Source organism: Thamnophis sirtalis, unplaced genomic scaffold (assembly GCF_051295495.1).
Source record: "Thamnophis sirtalis isolate CommonGarterSnake01/CBP01778 unplaced genomic scaffold, rThaSir2_p1.2 scaffold_8, whole genome shotgun sequence".
NCBI classification, from domain to species: Eukaryota; Metazoa; Chordata; class Lepidosauria; order Squamata; family Natricidae; genus Thamnophis; species Thamnophis sirtalis.
In genome coordinates this window covers 8,110,936-8,127,516 of record NW_028261388.1, presented here as the reverse complement: position 1 = coordinate 8,127,516, position 16,581 = coordinate 8,110,936, and the positions used below count along the sequence as shown (strand labels likewise).

At 40.9% G+C, this 16,581-nt stretch overlaps 1 protein-coding gene across 14 annotated transcripts in view; it reads left to right on the top strand.

The window, feature by feature from the left end:
- The window catches only part of PICALM (phosphatidylinositol binding clathrin assembly protein), a 72,983-nt gene that overhangs the window by 34,490 nt on the left and 21,912 nt on the right, over positions 1-16,581 (top strand). For 6 of the 14 annotated variants that reach the window (XM_087721054.1, XM_087721047.1, XM_087721046.1 and 3 more), the window contains exons 9-14: positions 838-923; positions 3,029-3,152; positions 4,880-5,016; positions 5,564-5,664; positions 12,791-12,937; positions 14,754-14,834. In XM_087721054.1, the coding sequence (XP_087577180.1) occupies positions 838-923; positions 3,029-3,152; positions 4,880-5,016; positions 5,564-5,664; positions 12,791-12,937; positions 14,754-14,834 (676 nt within the window). The remainder of the gene's footprint in view (positions 1-837; positions 924-3,028; positions 3,153-4,879; positions 5,017-5,563; positions 5,665-12,790; positions 12,938-14,753; positions 14,835-16,581) is intronic. The other 8 variants (XM_087721057.1, XM_087721051.1, XM_087721053.1 and 5 more) reach the window with 3 other exon arrangements.

Sequence of the window (16,581 nt, the reverse complement as noted above, 5' to 3'; positions counted from 1 at the left end):
TAATGGAACCCCATATGCTACTTAATACATTTTAATCACTGGAGAATGATAACTTTATATTGCTGCCAATCTTGCAATTACAATTAGGCAGCAAGTATAGGGTTACAAACTAATAATCCTGAAGATTATGTTTTATGTTTTTTTAATGGTTTTTAATGCTTTTGATTTTTTTCATTATTTTTGCTAGGTTTTTGGTCATTTCTGTACCATAAAAAAGTATACAATCATAACTGGCTTGTCATTTCCCAGGGAACAACCCAGATCTTCAAGGACTTAAATAGCACTCAAATTTATATACCGCTTCAAAGTGCTTTACAGCCCTCTCTAAGCGGTTTACAGAGACAGCATATTGCCCCCAACAATCTGGGTCCTCATTTTCATTGACCTCAGAAAGATGGAGGGTTGAGTCAATCTTGAGCCAGTCAAGATTGAACTCCTGGCAGTGGGCAGAGTTAGCCTGTAATACTGCATTCTAACCACTGTGCCACCATGCCTGCCTGCCTGCCTTCCTTCCTTCCTTCCCTCCCACCCTCCCAATAACACCTAGACTTATACTGCTTCACACTTCTTTACAGCCTCTCTCTAAATCGTTTACAGAGTCAGCCTATTGCCCCCAACAATCTGGGTCCTCATTTTACCAACCTTGGAAGGAGGGAAGGCTGAGTCAACCTTAAGCCGGTCAGGATCAAACTCCTGACAGTCTGCAGAATTAGCCTGTAATAACTGCATTCTAACCCCTGCACCACCACAACTTACAAAACATCCACAGACTTGAGGCTGGGAAGGTTAACATTAAATATTTTGGATTTTCTAACCAATTGATGAATTGTCTTGTAGGCACCAAGTAGTCTCCTGGATGCTTTAGAGCAGCACCTGGCCTCCTTGGAAGGAAAGAAAATCAAAGATTCCACTGCTGCTAGCAGGTATGTGTCGGAGGCTTTTTGTAGCAAGCTGGGCATTGGGTAGCATGCAAGCTTCTTTGGATATGCTTTGCATATTTTGATGATTTTTGTAGCTGGTTCCTTTGCCTGACAAAATTTCATACCAGCTGATCTGCTTTGTGAGAACAAATGGAAAATTATATGTGACGCTCTCTTAGAGGGCAAAACCAGTCTTGGTCCTTGTGTTTGTAAATATAAAGAGGTTTTGTGGACCTCTTAAACATGAAACTCTGAAATGGTGTCTTGGGGAGGTTTACTCTAGGAAAAAGTGGCTCACCTTTGTTCCCAACAGCAGTAAATCTGTGGGACAGGTTTGACGACTGGTCGAAGTGCACCCTGTGAATATTTATATCTCAGGGTGGACAAGAAACTGGTCTCCCCAGGTTAGTCCAACACCATAATGCCGTGATGGCAAACCTATGGCACGCGTGCCACAGGTGGCATGCGGAGCTCTCTCTCTCTCGGCATATGAGCCGCCGCCCCAGCTCAGCTCCACCACGCATGTGCGTGCCTCCCACCAGCCAGCTGATTTTCATGACTCTGCTGTGCATGCAGGGAGAGAGGGGCGCTTGTGGAAGACATGTGTCCATATGTGGAGGGGTCATGTGTGCATGCGTGAGGGCAGAGGGGAATGCGTTGCGATGTGGTGCACCCACCACCACCCGTTTTTGGTCCCAGGAGGTTTTAGAGAGGCCTGCTAGGCCCAAAACGGGGTGCAAGGGGGATAATGCGTGCATGTGCAGGGGGTGTGGGGCGCTCACATGCACAGGAGGATGGTGCGCACATGGAGTGTGTCATGCACGCATTACATGTGTGGGCAGGTGCTTTTGGTACACAACAATAAAAAGGTTAACCATCATTGCCATAATGGCTACTAAATCTTTCATAATTTATTGGATATAAACAGACCCTACTCATGGTCACTTATGCCCTAGTCACTTCCTGTCTTGAATATTACAACAGGCTCTACATGGGACTGCTCTAGAAGAGCATCTGGAAGCTCCAGTTGGTGCAAAATGCAGCAGCCCACATGGTTTTGTGCAGACACCGGTGCACACATGTATAGCCTCTCTTGCAGGAGCTGCATTGCTTGCCAATTTGCTTCTGGGTGCAATTTAAGGTGCTGGTTGTCACCTTTCAAGCCCTTCATCACTTGGGACCAGTTGATCTGAGGGACCGTCTCTTGCTGGTCACATCTACCTGGCCCATCAGAGCAGGGAGGCAGGGAATGTTGCGAGTCCCAACTCTGAGGGAGATATACTTGGGTGGGACTGAGAAGAAGGGCCTTCCCCGTGGTGGCTCCCTCTCTCTGGAACATCATTCCCCCAGAGATTAGAATAGCCCCCACTAATACTCTTCCAGAAGGCGCTGAAGACCTGGTTCTGGCAGCTGAGCCTGGGGAACCCAGAGCGGGATGAAGCCCATTAAATGGCTCATGTGATTGGCTGTCATCGGGGCAGGAGATGGGGGGGGTGATTTTGTTATATTGTACTATATTAATTTATTTGATTCTTTTTGTTCATTTTTATTGTTGTAAGTGGTTTTACATTCTGTAAGCCGCCTTAAGTCGCCACGGGCGAATAGGTGGCAATATAAATAAAATAAATAAATAAGTAAGTAAGTAAATAAAACCCAAACAAAACAAGATACATAAAGTTCTCAAAGCTGGACTGATGATTTTGCTCTTTTATCCCCCCGAAGCGTCGTGTTATTTTGAATAGCTTAAAAGTCACGCCTGTGAGGCACATAATTGGGAATGAACACAGCCTAAATCAATAACCAGTCTATTAATCTAGTATAAAATGTAATAAAAACTTCAGTCCCAGCATTGTGTTGAAGGAATTATTAATAAATGCATTGTTTGTTGCTTCTCTCGTCATCTTTGTAAAAATTAAGATCTCCAGGAGTATATAAATCTGTTGGGATTCAGGCAGAAAAGCCACTCAATTCTAGGCCACAGTAGGTCCATCTGGTCAGAAAAGGGGAGGAGTTTCCATTTGGAATGCTGAATAAATGAAAGTACAGCAGAATCCCTTTTCCTATCTACACTGTATAACAGTCGGTTTCCTATTGTCCTGTTTTCCTAGGGCTACCACGCTTTCCAATGCCGTTTCTTCCCTCGCAAGTACTGGCCTCTCGCTCACCAAAGTCGATGAAAGGGAAAAACAAGCTGCATTAGAGGAAGAGCAGGCCCGCTTAAAAGCTCTAAAGGTTGGTGTTGTTTTTTTTCTTCCTTTAGACCAGGGGTGTCAAACTCGATTTCATTGAGGGATGCATCAGGGTTGTGTTTGACCTTGGAGAGGGAGGCCAGGGGGGAGGGGGGGAGGCCAGCTTGACATCACTCATGTCGGGGGCACCTGTGGTGGCCAAGTGCTAAGGACTTCCCTCAGACCCTCTCTCTCATTATAATCTTCCTTCCTTCCTTCCTTCCTTCCTTCCTTCCTTCCTTCCTTCCTTCCTTCCTTCCTTCCTTCCTTCCTTCCTTTTCCCTTCCCTGTTCATTCTCCTTTCTTCTTCCTTCCCCTCTTTCCTTATTTTCCCTTCCTTGATATCTTCCAAATCTTTCCTTTGTCTTTGTCTTTCCTCTTTCCCTTTCTCCTTTACTGCCCCTTCTTGCATGCTCAAATGTAAAAGGGGAAACATTTCTCTTTTTGATTTGCTTTTAGTTTGTTTTGCTAGTCCTCTGCCAATAAAAATGGTGCTTCGGGGGCAGGGGCTCCTGCAGCCACCCCAGGTCCATTTTCACCTTCTGCAACCCTTGACCCTCCCGAGCTCTGTTTTCACCAGCAGAGACATGCGGGCCAGTCCTTTGCTGTTTCCAGGGCAGCCCCATGGGGCAGATCTAAGTACCCGCCTTACATTAGACACCCCTGCTTTAGACCAGTGTGTCTCAACCTTGGCAAATTTAAGATGTGGGGACTTGAGGAACTCATGCTGGGGAATTCTGGGAACTGAAGTCCGTGTAATTAAAGTTGCCTTGATTGAGAAACACTGCTTTTTAAATCAGTTTCTGTATGTTCGATGCCCCTTGGATTGCAGATCATAAACAGGTTGCTTGGGCCTTGGTTTAGTTCATGTGTTATTGAAGCCAAAAATGACTTGTTCTTGGGCATCAAGACAATAATAATATAATACAATAGCAGAGTTGGAAGGACCTTGGAGGTCTTCTAGTCCAACCCCCTGCCTAGGCAGGAAACCCTATACTGTTTCAGACAAATGGTATCCATCTTCTTCTTAAAGACTTCCAATGTTGGGCCATTCACAACTTCTGGAGGCAAGTTGTTCCCCTGATTAATTGTTCTAACTGTCAGGAAATGTATCCTTAGTTCTAAGTTGCTTCTCTCCTTGATTAGTTTCCACCCATTGCTTCTTCTACACTCAGGTGCCTTGGAGAATAGTTTGACTTCCTCTTCTTTGTGGCAACCCCTGGGATATTGGAAGACTGCTATCATGTCTCCCCTAGTCCTTCTTTTCATTAAAGTAGACATATCCAGTTCCTGCAACCGTTCTTCATATGTTTTAGCCTCCAGTCCCCTAATCATCTTTGTTGCTCTTCTCTGCACTCTTTCTAGAGTCTCCACATCTTTTCTACATCGTGGTGACCAAAACTGAATGCAGTATTCCAAGTGTGGCCTTACCAAGGCATTATAAAGTGGTATTAACACTTCACGTGATCTTGATTCTATCCCTCTGTTTATGTAGCCTAGAACTGTCTTGACTTTTTTGGCAGCTGCTGCACACGGCTGGCTCCTATTTAAATGGTTGTCCACTAGGACTCCAAGATCCCTCTCAGTTACTACTATTGAGCAAGGTACCACCTATACTGTACCTGTGCATTTTGCTTTTCTTGCCTAAATGTAGAACCTTACTCTTTTCACCATTGAATTTCATTTTAATCACCTGATTTTTTTTTAATTCTGGTTTTACTTTTCCACTAGGAACAGCGTCTAAAAGAGCTTGCAAAGAAACCCCACTCGTCTTTAACCACAGCCTCTTCCCCCGTGTCTAATGCTGCAGGAAGTATAATGACCACCCCAGCTATCGATATTTTTTCCACCCCCAGCTCTTCAAACAGGTAAGATTCAGAATAGGTGGGTTTTTTTCTTTTTGCCAGGTGTTACTTTGAGAGAAATGCCACTCTCTTTCTAACGTCAGAGCAACTTGACAGACAAACTGAAAGCTCTCAGCCCAATTCACCTCACAGGGTTGCTGTGGTAGAGACAATAGGACGGGAAAGGTGCATTGGATATGTTTGTAGATTGTAAAAAAATAAAAGTGGGGTATGAATAAATAATAAATAAAAAGAGGTCATAATGGCCCTGTTAATACTCCAGCATCATTCCTCACCCCGAAGTACATTGCAGGAAGAGGTTTTTGGTCCAGAGGGGGATACTAAGATGAGGTTCTGTAACATAGAGCTACTTTGAGCATGGCAGCCTCCTTTGAATTGGATGAACTGCCTCTTTTAAGTTCCAGCTTTGGTTTCTCAGGAGGTAAATTCTGAATCCCTGCTTCAGTCTGGGTATGTTCCCAGGGGCTGTTCTGAAGGGGTTCTTAAATGGAACAATGGCGCTCTTGTTTAAATATTTACGATGCTCTTCTGTGTGTTATTGTTTCTGTAGTTCATCAAAGCTGCCAAATGACTTGCTTGATTTACAGCCAGCTTTTCACCCAGGTGTGAATCCGATATCCTCCGCACCACAAGTGGGAGGGACCTGGGCAGGTAAGAGGACTTGTTGTGATTATTACTTGGCCACTTTCACTCTTGATAAAAATGCACAATTCCTCTCTGTATTTGGTTGATAAAAGTTATTATTTTAATACTTCTAAATATGTGGATCACATATTTCTTTAAAGCCTTAAAATTTTCATGGACCAGAACAAGTTTTTTGTTTTGAATTTCCATCACAATTATTGAATTGCTATTTATTTTATTGGGCTGCGGTGTTGTGTAAGTTACGAACAATGTCCATAATCGGCTGATTTGCCTCTATTCTTTGAGCCATATTTGCAAACACAGGTGGGATTTCAATAGCAGGACAAAATATATGGCTAATAAGAAAAAGAAAAACAAACTAGCATCATGTCAGCTTATTTCCCGTCTCCAAACTGTGGGCTCTGGGTTGAGCTGTACTGATGCTTTAGGGCAGAGGTCCTCAAACTTGGCAACTTTAAGACTTGTGGACTTCAACTCCCAGAATTCTGCAGCCAGCTGGCTGGAGAATTCTGGGAGTTGAAGTCCACAAATCTTAAAGTTGCCAAGTTTGGGGACCCCTGCTTTAGGAAGTGATAGATAAGACGCTGAGATTGTCAATTAGAAAGTTTGACAATTTGGCAGTTCGAATCCTTAGCACCGCGTAACAGAGTGAGCTCCCGTTACTTGTCCCAACTTCTGCCAACCTAGCAGTTTGAAAGCATGTAAAAATGCAAGTAGAAAAATAGGGACCACCTTTGGGGGGAAGATAACAGCGTTCCGTGCACCTTTGGCATTAAGTCATGCCGTCCACATGACCACAGAGACGTCTTCGGACAGCTGGCTCTTCGGCTTTGAAACAGAGATGAGCACCGGCCCCTAGAGTCAGGAACGACTAGCACATATGTGTGAGGGGAACCTTTATCTTTACCTAAGCAGAGACTGGAATACGTATGTAGGTGTTTAGATACCTAAATTTATAGATTAAAATTTGAGAAAGCGTCTCTCAGACTTGAATAAAACAATTTTAAAATAATTCAAGGGAATGGCACATAAGATGCAGGTTATGCATCACTGTTAAGGAAGTTACGCTTAGCTCATTACAATTCTATTCTAAGACATAAATGTGTTACTGGTATCTTCCCCATTTCCATTTCACAGTAATGATTAGTCTTCATTTTTGCATCAAACCAGAGGGAGTAGGGCTTGAACTGTTAGATTGGCTTTAACAAGAGTAATAAGTAGGTTTCAGTCTGGTTTCAGTCTATGAATAGAAAAAAGATTATTTGTAGAAACACTTTGAAGTACGGCAAAAACAGGAAAATTCCCTATTACTATATAAGGGTTGATCCTTTCAAAATCCAATTTTAGGATACTAAGCTTAGGTTCTTTGTGGGCTGTTATTTCATATAAAACTTTTTTCAGCCATATAGTCTATTATTCATGAAACCATTTGATGTTAACATATTATGTCCCATATTTATGTATTTGTTGCATTTGCTTTTCCATCAGGAACTCAAAGTGACATTCGTACTGTTTCTCAACTAGTCAAGGAATTAGATGTAGTTCTTCCACTATGCTTTTCCAGGAAAATTTTTAAAATTTTTGCCTCATTAAAATTCAGTCAACAGTTTACAGTATTTGGCTACTGCATTTTAAATGTCTATTTTTTCTTAATAAAAACGTGCATTTCAGTGTATAAACACAATTATTAAACTTCTGTAAACTAAATAAAAAAAATGCAGCCAACAGACTAAGCCATTGTTTAAAAAAAAAAAAGCAGAATTCTCTGCAAGAATAAAATCTTGAATATGAACTTGATATTGTAGCTTTCCAGAATTTAAGAATTTTTTAAAAAACAACCATAAACATCATGATTCTGTTTTGTATTTGCTGCTTTGCTGTTTGAAGGGAATCGTGGATGGTAGAGAGAATATTAAAAGCTCTTTACGTTAGGATTTCATTTCCTCTTTCATCTGTGTTCTTTTTTCCCCTAAATAACAATGCAGATCTTTATCCTGCTTGCTTTTGTTATCTGATCTGCCTTTCACATTGCAACGGGATTGTTATGCGCTTTCTTTTAAGCACTAGTGTATTATGTGGTCTGAATCAGAGTAACCATATTTATATGGTAGCTGTTCATTAAAACGGGAGGGGGCTGAAGCAACCCCCCCCCTTTTTTATTGTGATAGCCAAAGTAGCATCCTATCTAAAATTGTTTACATGGAAGAAAATCTGTAGGAAGGCCATAATTATAGTTCTGAATGTTTTCCTTGAGAAAATGATAAGCCATTGTAAGGTTTTTACTCAATCTATCATTTGATGCACATGTTCAGCTTTGTCTTCTATCACCTACCCCATAATCCTGTGCTAGAATGGAGCTAGGATTATGCTCACTGAAAATTATGGAAGTTGAAGTCTAACTCACCTGGAGAGAACAAAAAATTTGGAGAAAGCTGTGTAGCTTTTTGGCAGAAAGCTGCTTTTGGCCTTGAAGAAATGGAGAAGGTCTGGATGAAAATAGATTTTATTTCATTTAATTTTAATTTTAAAATTTGTTCAACGCATTTAATAGGATTATTCCACTTTTTTCCTTTCTATCATGCTGAAAGTATAATTCAATAGCGACCCCAGGGGTCCCGAGCCCCCATTTTGGAAGAGGCACAGGCCTCTTTGAAAAGTTCATTTCTGCTCTGAGATTGTGATTGGAAGCTGAACCAAAGGTGCATTTTCAAGGGGCAACTGGACTTCCTTTGCTTTTCGTTGAAGGCGTTTTGCTTCTCATCCAAGAAGCTTCTTCAGTTCTGACTTGTGAATAGAGTCAGATTGAGTCAGAACTGAAGAAGCTTCTTGGATGAGAAGGAAAATGTTTTCAAGGAAAATCAAAGAAAGTCCAGTTGCCCCTTGAAAAAGCACCTTAGGAACAACTATGACCTGGATGACTGAGAATCTCCATAGACCAGGGAGTCAGCAACCCACGGCTATGGAGCTGCATGCGTCTCTTTCATCCCTCTGCTGCGGCTCCCTGTCAGCGGTTAGCTCCACAATTGATAGGGCTTTCGGTTAGACAGGTAGAGGAGAAAGGATGCTGCACTAGAAGGAGACTCTATGGTGGGGAAACCAGACCCATTCAGCTCCAGAATTGAACCGGGGGGGGGGGGGCTTCTGGTTAGGACCTTTGTGGCTCTGAGTGTTTAAGGTTGCCAACTCCTACAATAGACATTGGAAGTTGAAGTTAGAAATACTTACTAGATGGCATTAGAGGGTTCCTGTTTGCAATTTTGTTCATAGAGGAGAAAGCTAAAAGATAAAATCTCCCAATTTTAGGCTTGCTTTTTCCGTTACCTGCATTTAGTCTCCATATTGAACCGAGAAAACTCATCTCTAACCTGTAAAAAAGACTAGAAAAAGGCTTTTAATTTTTACAGGCTCTTATTATGCTTTGATGATTTTTTTTTATCAATCCATCAAATTTTTTAAGCCAACAGTGTAAAATAATACAATACAATACAATAGCAGAGTTGGAAGGGATCTTGGAGGTTTTCTAGTCCAACCCCCTGCCTAGGCAGGAAACCCTATACCGTTTCAGACAAATGGTATCCAACATCTTCTTAAAGACTTGCAGTGTTGGGGCATTCACAACTTCTGGAGGCAAGCTGTTCCCCTGATTAATTGTTCTAACTGTCTGGAAATTTCCCCTCAGTTCTAAGTTGCTTCTCTCCTTGATTAGTTTCCACCCATTGCTTCTTGTCCTGCCCTCAGGTGCTTTGTAGAATAGCTTGACTTCCTCTTCTTTGTGGCAACCCCTGAGATATTGGAAGACTGCTATCATGTCTCCTCTAGTCCTTCTTTCTATTAAATAGACATACCCAGTTCCTGCAACCGTTCTTCATATGTTTTAGCCTCCAGTCCCCTAATCATCTTTGTTGCTCTTCTCTGCACTCTTTCTAGAGTCTCCACATCTTTTCTACATCTTGATGACCAAAACTGAATGCATTATTCCAAGTGTGGCCTTACCAAGGCCTTATAAAGTGGTATTAACACTTCACGTGATCTTGATTCTATCCCTCTGTTTATGCAGCCTAGTACTGTGTTGGCTTTTCTGGCAGCTGCTGCACACTGCTGGCTCATATTTAAATGGTTGTCCACTAGGACTCCAAGATCCCTTTCACAGTTACTACTGTTGAGCAAGGTACCACCTATACTGTACCTGTGCATTTTGTTTTTGTTGCCTAAATGTAGAACCTTACTCTTTTCACCATTGAATTTCATTTTATTAGATAGTGCCCAATGTTCAAGTTTGTCAAGATCCTTCTGTATCTTAAGCCTGTCTTCTGGAGTGTTGGCTATTCCTGCCAGCTTGGTGTCATCTGCAAATTTGATGAGTTCCCCATTTATTCCCTCATCCAAATCATTGATGATGTTGAAGAGTACTGGGCCCAAAACAGAGCCTTGGGGTACTCCACTGCATACTTCCCTCCATGAAGATGCAGTTCTATTGAGAACTACACGTTGAGTGCGGTTGGTCAGCCAGTTACGACTCCATCTGGTAGTGATGCTGTCCATCCCCCATTCTTCTACTTTATCTAGTAGTAGGTTATGGTCTACCTTATCAAATGCCTTACTGAAGTCCAAGTTAACTATGAAACATTGTACTGTGAGCCACTCAGAATGTTAGGAAGTGAAGGAACAAAAAATCACTGAATGAACGAATGAGCTCTGTGGAATTCATATCCACAATTCATAACCATTTTCGTTGTATACATGATGTACAATGACAATAAAGGCTATACTATATCCAAAATCCTTAAGGATCAGAATGAGCTACTGATTTATTTGCCTTTGATCTCAAATAGGGTTCTCTGATAATTGCTGTATAAAGTATTTGAAAGAGGTAAAAATAAAAAAATAAATGGTGATGCCTGTGATGGAGAGAAAATTGCAAGTTCAACCAGCAACTGAGAAGAATATTTCATAGAGTTCATAAAATGGGCCCTAATCTTCAGAGTGATTCATGCTCTAATACATTTGTCAATCTTTAAGGAGATACAAGACTCGAATCAGTGTTCTATTTGACAATAGAAACTGGTTGTACAATGAACGACGACAGTACCATTATACAGTTTCAAACAAAAGGTGCTTGTGTTGGACATACCAGTTCAGTATCTAACCCACTGATAGGAGAGTTGACAAAGATTAATTGCATGCACAGATGGTAAAAGTCCAAAGTGAAAGTTGACGCCGGGACTTTCCTTCCAACAGTGATGGAAGTACACAAACCTCCATCTTGAAGAACTGGCATTTCCTTTCCATTTATTGATTGACTCGGTAATCCAGTCCCATCAAGTCACTGTTGACTCTTAGAAACCACATAGATGGATTCCATTTCTTACTTCATTTTTGAAGCTTTTTGAGATTTGCTTGGGTATTAGTAAATGTCTAGGTTAAATAGATAACTCTATATAGCAATGAAAGGAAACTTTTGCAGTGTTCTAGCTCAGCTTGGAGATAACATCTAGCCAATCTCAATCAACTTTGAAAAACTAAGCCTGGTCAGACCTGATTAGTGCTTGAGTGATAGGCTGTCAGGAAATCCCTAGGCTATAAACTAGACTGGAAAATTTGGAAGAAAAAAAAAAATCCACGGAAAGAGCAAATCACTTCAATATTGTTGTCACGAAAATCACAAAAATATGTTCATGAAGTCATCACAGGAGTTGAGCCGGACTCTGAAGGGACCTGTATATACACTGAACAAATTAACTAATTTAGCTTGATCAAGCTAGCTATTTTGATTTGAAGACAAAAGACATGATTCAGAGCACATGGGGTTATGAACACAGCATCCGTTTGCAGCTCTTAAAATCATTTCCCAGAATTGCTGAACAAGTCACGCAGTCTCAGGAAAAAAAGCATAGCTGTTTATCTGTTTGAAAAAAAACCCCAGATAAAATAGCAACTTGTTAAGATGTTGCTTTCCTTTTGTAGACAATGCTTGGGTATTGTCTACGGGTAGTCCTCGATTTATGACCACAATGGAGCCCAGAATTGATGGCGCTAAGTGAGAAATTTTTAGTTTTGCCCCATTTTATCACTTCCCTTGCCATGTTTGTTAAACGAATCCCTGCAGTTGTTAAATTAGTAACGTGGTTGTTAAGTGAATCTGGCTTCCCCATTGACTTTGCTTGTCAGGAGGTCACAAAAGGGGACTCTGTAACCATCATAAATGTGAACCAGTTGTCAAAGCATCCAAATGTAAATCATCTGACCATGGAGATGCTGCAGTGGTCATAAATGTGAAAAATGATCATAAGTTGCTTTTTCCAGTACTGTTGTAATTTCAAATGGTCACTGAACGAACTGTTGTAAGTCAAGGACTACCTGTACAGTGCTCTGAGTTTGATGAATGCATGCACCATCTCCTTGTAAGTGTAATTAGTAGTTCTTTTCCAGGTAAGGATAGTATGCAAACCACTGAGTGGTCACATCTTCTATTAATCAGTGTTCGAAATTCATAATTGTAGCTTGACAGTCCACTTAACTAGACATAGCAGCCATTCTGCCCATTATAAAAGAGTGGCTGATCTTTATTCAGGCCACAAAGTAGAACGAGGACACAGACTTATAGCATGCATTAACCAGAATAATTTAATCTATCAAATGTGCCCCCAGGTTTTATCTAGATGCAAGCTTGTCAGTGGATATTGAGAGTCCATGACTGGAGGAGACATGGCAACAGGGTCAGCCAACGAGGGCTGTTTGGAAACTGAAAAAGTATTTGGTGTGTGAACAACAAGGAGGCAGCAAGGAGCCTGGGCGTGGCTTAGTTAAACTGTTCTGTACTAAAGCTCTGAGTCTGTTGAGCTCTAAACGAGTCAGCTGCTCGAAACTGAAACTGTTCTCTGCCTGTGTTTGCTTGTATTTACTACCACGTAGGAAAAACCTGTTTGGGTATTGTCTATTTACTTCATGCGTTATATTGTATATAAAGAGAAGTTAATGAATCCTGCTGAATCAGTTACCTGTGTGTGCTTTCTGGGTGTGATTGCTGCTGCAAACTCTGAAGTCATATCTGCTTATGTTCTTCCTGAATACTAATGCACCGCTAATTTGGTTCCCCTTCCTTTTCCTTCTTGCTCCACCTGGACTGTTGCAGATCCTTTCGCATCCACTCCCGATGCCGTTGACGATGCCCTTCCCAACTTAAATCCTTTTCTCACAAAATCTAGCGATCACCTCTCTGTCTCCTCTGATGTACACCCTTCTTTCACTTCTAGGACACCAACCCATGAGATGTTTGTTGGTAAAGTACTGGCTGGCTAGCTGGCTTTTCTTTTTCTCCGATGGGACCGGCCAATCTGAGGTCTTTCAGTAGGAGGGGGGCAAAAAAGAGTCCATTTCTGAACATCTTTCTTAATATCTGCCAAAGATTTAATTCAGGGGTCTCCAAACCTGGCAACTTTTAAGACTGGTGGACTTCAACTCCCAGAATTCCTTGGCTGAGTCTTAAAAAAAAGTTGCCAAATTTAGAGACCCCTGATTTAGTTTAACTGCAGGTAGTCCTCGACTTGTGACCACCATTGGGACCGGCATTTCTGTCGCCAAGCAATACGGTCTTTCGGCAAGGCATCACGTGCCCAGAACGACTTGATGGCTGTTTTTGCCATGTTTATTAAGTGAATCATGGTTGTTAAGTGAATTGTACTGTCGTTAGCCAGATTCAGCTTCCCCAATTGATTTTGCTTAGCCGGCTGGGGAGATTGCAAATTATGCAGCAACCACCTTGACAGACACTTGAATTGCAATCACATGATGGCCTCTGGAGTGGTACCACAGTGTAACTTTGAACAATTGTTAGCAAAGACTTGTAAGTTGAGGGCTACCTGTATGATCGAGTTTTGCATTCCTTTCCATCTATCTGTCTGTCTTCTCTCTGATTGACTCCGTATCAATTAGTCTTTTTCATTGATTTTCCCCTGTGGAAGATGTTAATCTTTGCTTCAGTCAATCATTAATATTGTGGTGCCAGACACATAAATGGTCCTACCATAGGGAGTGTCCCAGTGATCTGTACCAGTTCATACCCTGCTCGGGTATGAGTTCTCATAGATCCCCAAAACGTCTTGTGACTTTGGTCAGTAAATTAAGGAAGGCGCAGTGCTATCTGACCTCAGAAATGTAACCCCTAAATCTTTTGTGCCCAAACCTGTGACTTTCAGTTTAACTGTTCTGGTTGTCTAGAACAGTGTTTTTCAACCACTGTGCCACGGCACACTAGTGTGCCGTGACATAGTGTAAGGTGTGCCGTGGGAAAATTACTTTATATATAGTCAATATAGGCACAGAGTTAAAATTTTTTAACATTTTCTAATGGTGGTGTGCCTCGTGATTTTTTTCATGAAAAAAGTGTGCCTTTGCACAAAAAAGGTTGAAAAACACTGGTCTAGAATGACTTCAATCTGGTTTTTTAATCTGATCCCCTGGAAACACCCATTATAATCATCCACTAGAGGTAGCCCTCGACTTATGACCACAATTGAGCCCCAAATTTTTGTTGTTAAGTCAGACATTTGTTAAGTGAGTTTTGCTACAGTTGTCAAGTGAATAATTGCAGTTGGTAAGTTAGTAACCTGGTTGCTAAGTGAATCTGATTTCCTCATTGACTTTGCTTGTCAGAAGGTTGCAAACATGACCTAGGGACACAGCCACGGTCATAAATATGAACCAGTTGCTAAAACATCTGAATTTTGATCACATGATCATGGGGATGCGTCAAAGGTCATAAATGTGAAAAACGGCCGTAAGTCACATTTTTCATTGCCGTTGTAACTGTGAACGGTCATTAAACAAACTATTGTAAGTCAAGGATTACTTGTAATCAGCTCTCCCACTTTACTTTTTCCCATTTTTGAGATATAAAATGTAACAATGTTCTGTCTTGTCTTTGGATAGAATAAAACTATGTTTCTCTGTCTCTGTGTTGGATGTCTTGTAGTTATAGTCTTAACTTAAGGTCTGAATGTTTGGTTAACTATATAATAGTGTGCACTGTATTTTTTTTTCTTTTCTTTTTCCATAACATTCCTTCTTTGCTCTTCTGCTTCATATGCTTCTATCAGATTCTTTTTGTGGCCCACAAGCTTATCCTAATGCTTCCCATTTCTGCAATGAACCCTCAACTGTAGCTGGTCTATTTGGAGGTGGGTAAAAAAATTTAGCGCACAGGACTTTGATTCCTCATGCAGACGGAGGAAGATAGCTGTATCACTTTCAGAATTCCTACATTTTTAAACCGTCAGGGAATAAATTGTGAGTTCTAGTCCTGCCTTAGGCACAAAGCCAGCTGGGTAACCTTGGACCAGTCACACACTCTCAGCACTAGGAAGGAGGCAATGGCAAATCACTTCTGAAATCTTGTCAAAAAAACCCAAAACACAGGGACAGGTTCAGGCAGTTGGCAAGAGTCAACGCTGACTCAAAGACATTTAAAGAAAGGGAAAAAATAATTGATGTTCTTTAAGCATCAAAGGGCATTTTCATTCTCTTTTTTGAAAAGCAATAAATCATCCAAAATGTTATAAATTCTGTTTTTTCCTATTAGTTTCCGCTGTTGTTGAGTCATAGATCATAATTGTATGTCTTCTGGTGATATTCCAAAGGTGCTTTTTTTAAAAAAACAACTTGGACTTTCTTTGATTTGCTTGAAGACGTTTTGCTTCTCATCCAAGGAGCTTCATCAGTTCTTCTTCAGAACTAAAGAAGCTTCTTGAGGGCGAAGTGAAATGTCTTCAAGCAAAGCAAAGAAAATTCCAAGTTGTCTTTTGAAAAAAAGCACCCTTGGGACAAGCATGACTTGCATGACTGAGAATCTCCATAGATATTCTTCTGGTGATGGTTTTCCTAAGTAAGCCCACTGCCTTTATAAATTTTTATTTATTTTATGACCTTGAGATAAAAGTTCAGCAAGTATAAAAAGGCATTCTGGTTGGTGTTTTCTTAAATAGGAAAACTGACATGCAGTTGATATCAGTTTTGGTTTTATAGCAGCTTTAAAATGGAGAATGTGGGAAACAGTCTGCACTATTTAAGTAATGCTGAGGAAAAGTGTGATGGTTTTTTTTCCAGATTGATGCCAGTTGTGTTAGAAGCTGCTTAGTACAATGTCCTTATCCCATTTGGAAGAGAGTACATATAGCAATAGCTCTTAGACTTGTATACCGCTCACAGTATTTTACAGCCCTCTCTAAGCAATTTACAGAGTCAGCATATTGCCCCCAACAATTTGGGTCCTCATTTTACCCACCTCAGAAGAATGGAAGGCCGAGTCAACCTGTATATAGTTATGTTTTGAGTTGTTATCAGCAATGATAACGTATGGATCACACGGTTCTGTGGGAAAACATTCTTTCTTTGGATTTTTGGATTGTCTGCCGACCTAAACCTCTTAAAAACATAACAGGGATTGAAATGAGCAGCTCATGCTAGTAAACCTCAGTTAAGGATGTGAAATAATTTGCCATGTACCATAGGAATGGACCAGAATTCTTTACACAATCAGAAATTAATCCTCAATTACAGAAAGCATTGGATGCAATTATTGTAGCTAGAGGTGATGAATTACTAGAGTTTCTGGATCTAAAAGGGTGACGACTTCCTATTACTCAACAAGGGTGTTACATGTTCTGTTGGATTCTTCTTATGTATTAGTAACACAAGGATTAGTAAATTTAACATTCCATACAAAGATGTAGAAAAATTAGGAAAATTCAAAGCGGAGCAAATGTGTTTTGTTATCAGGATTCAGGAACATTGTCAGTGTTCCAAGTAATAGACCCGTAGCAAGCAAAACGCCAAGGCGGGTGGATTCCTCAAAGAATAGCTTTATTGGATATATCATATTGGCACAGATTTGGTGAAAACCAACTCTGAAGGTTCCAGTGGTTTTCA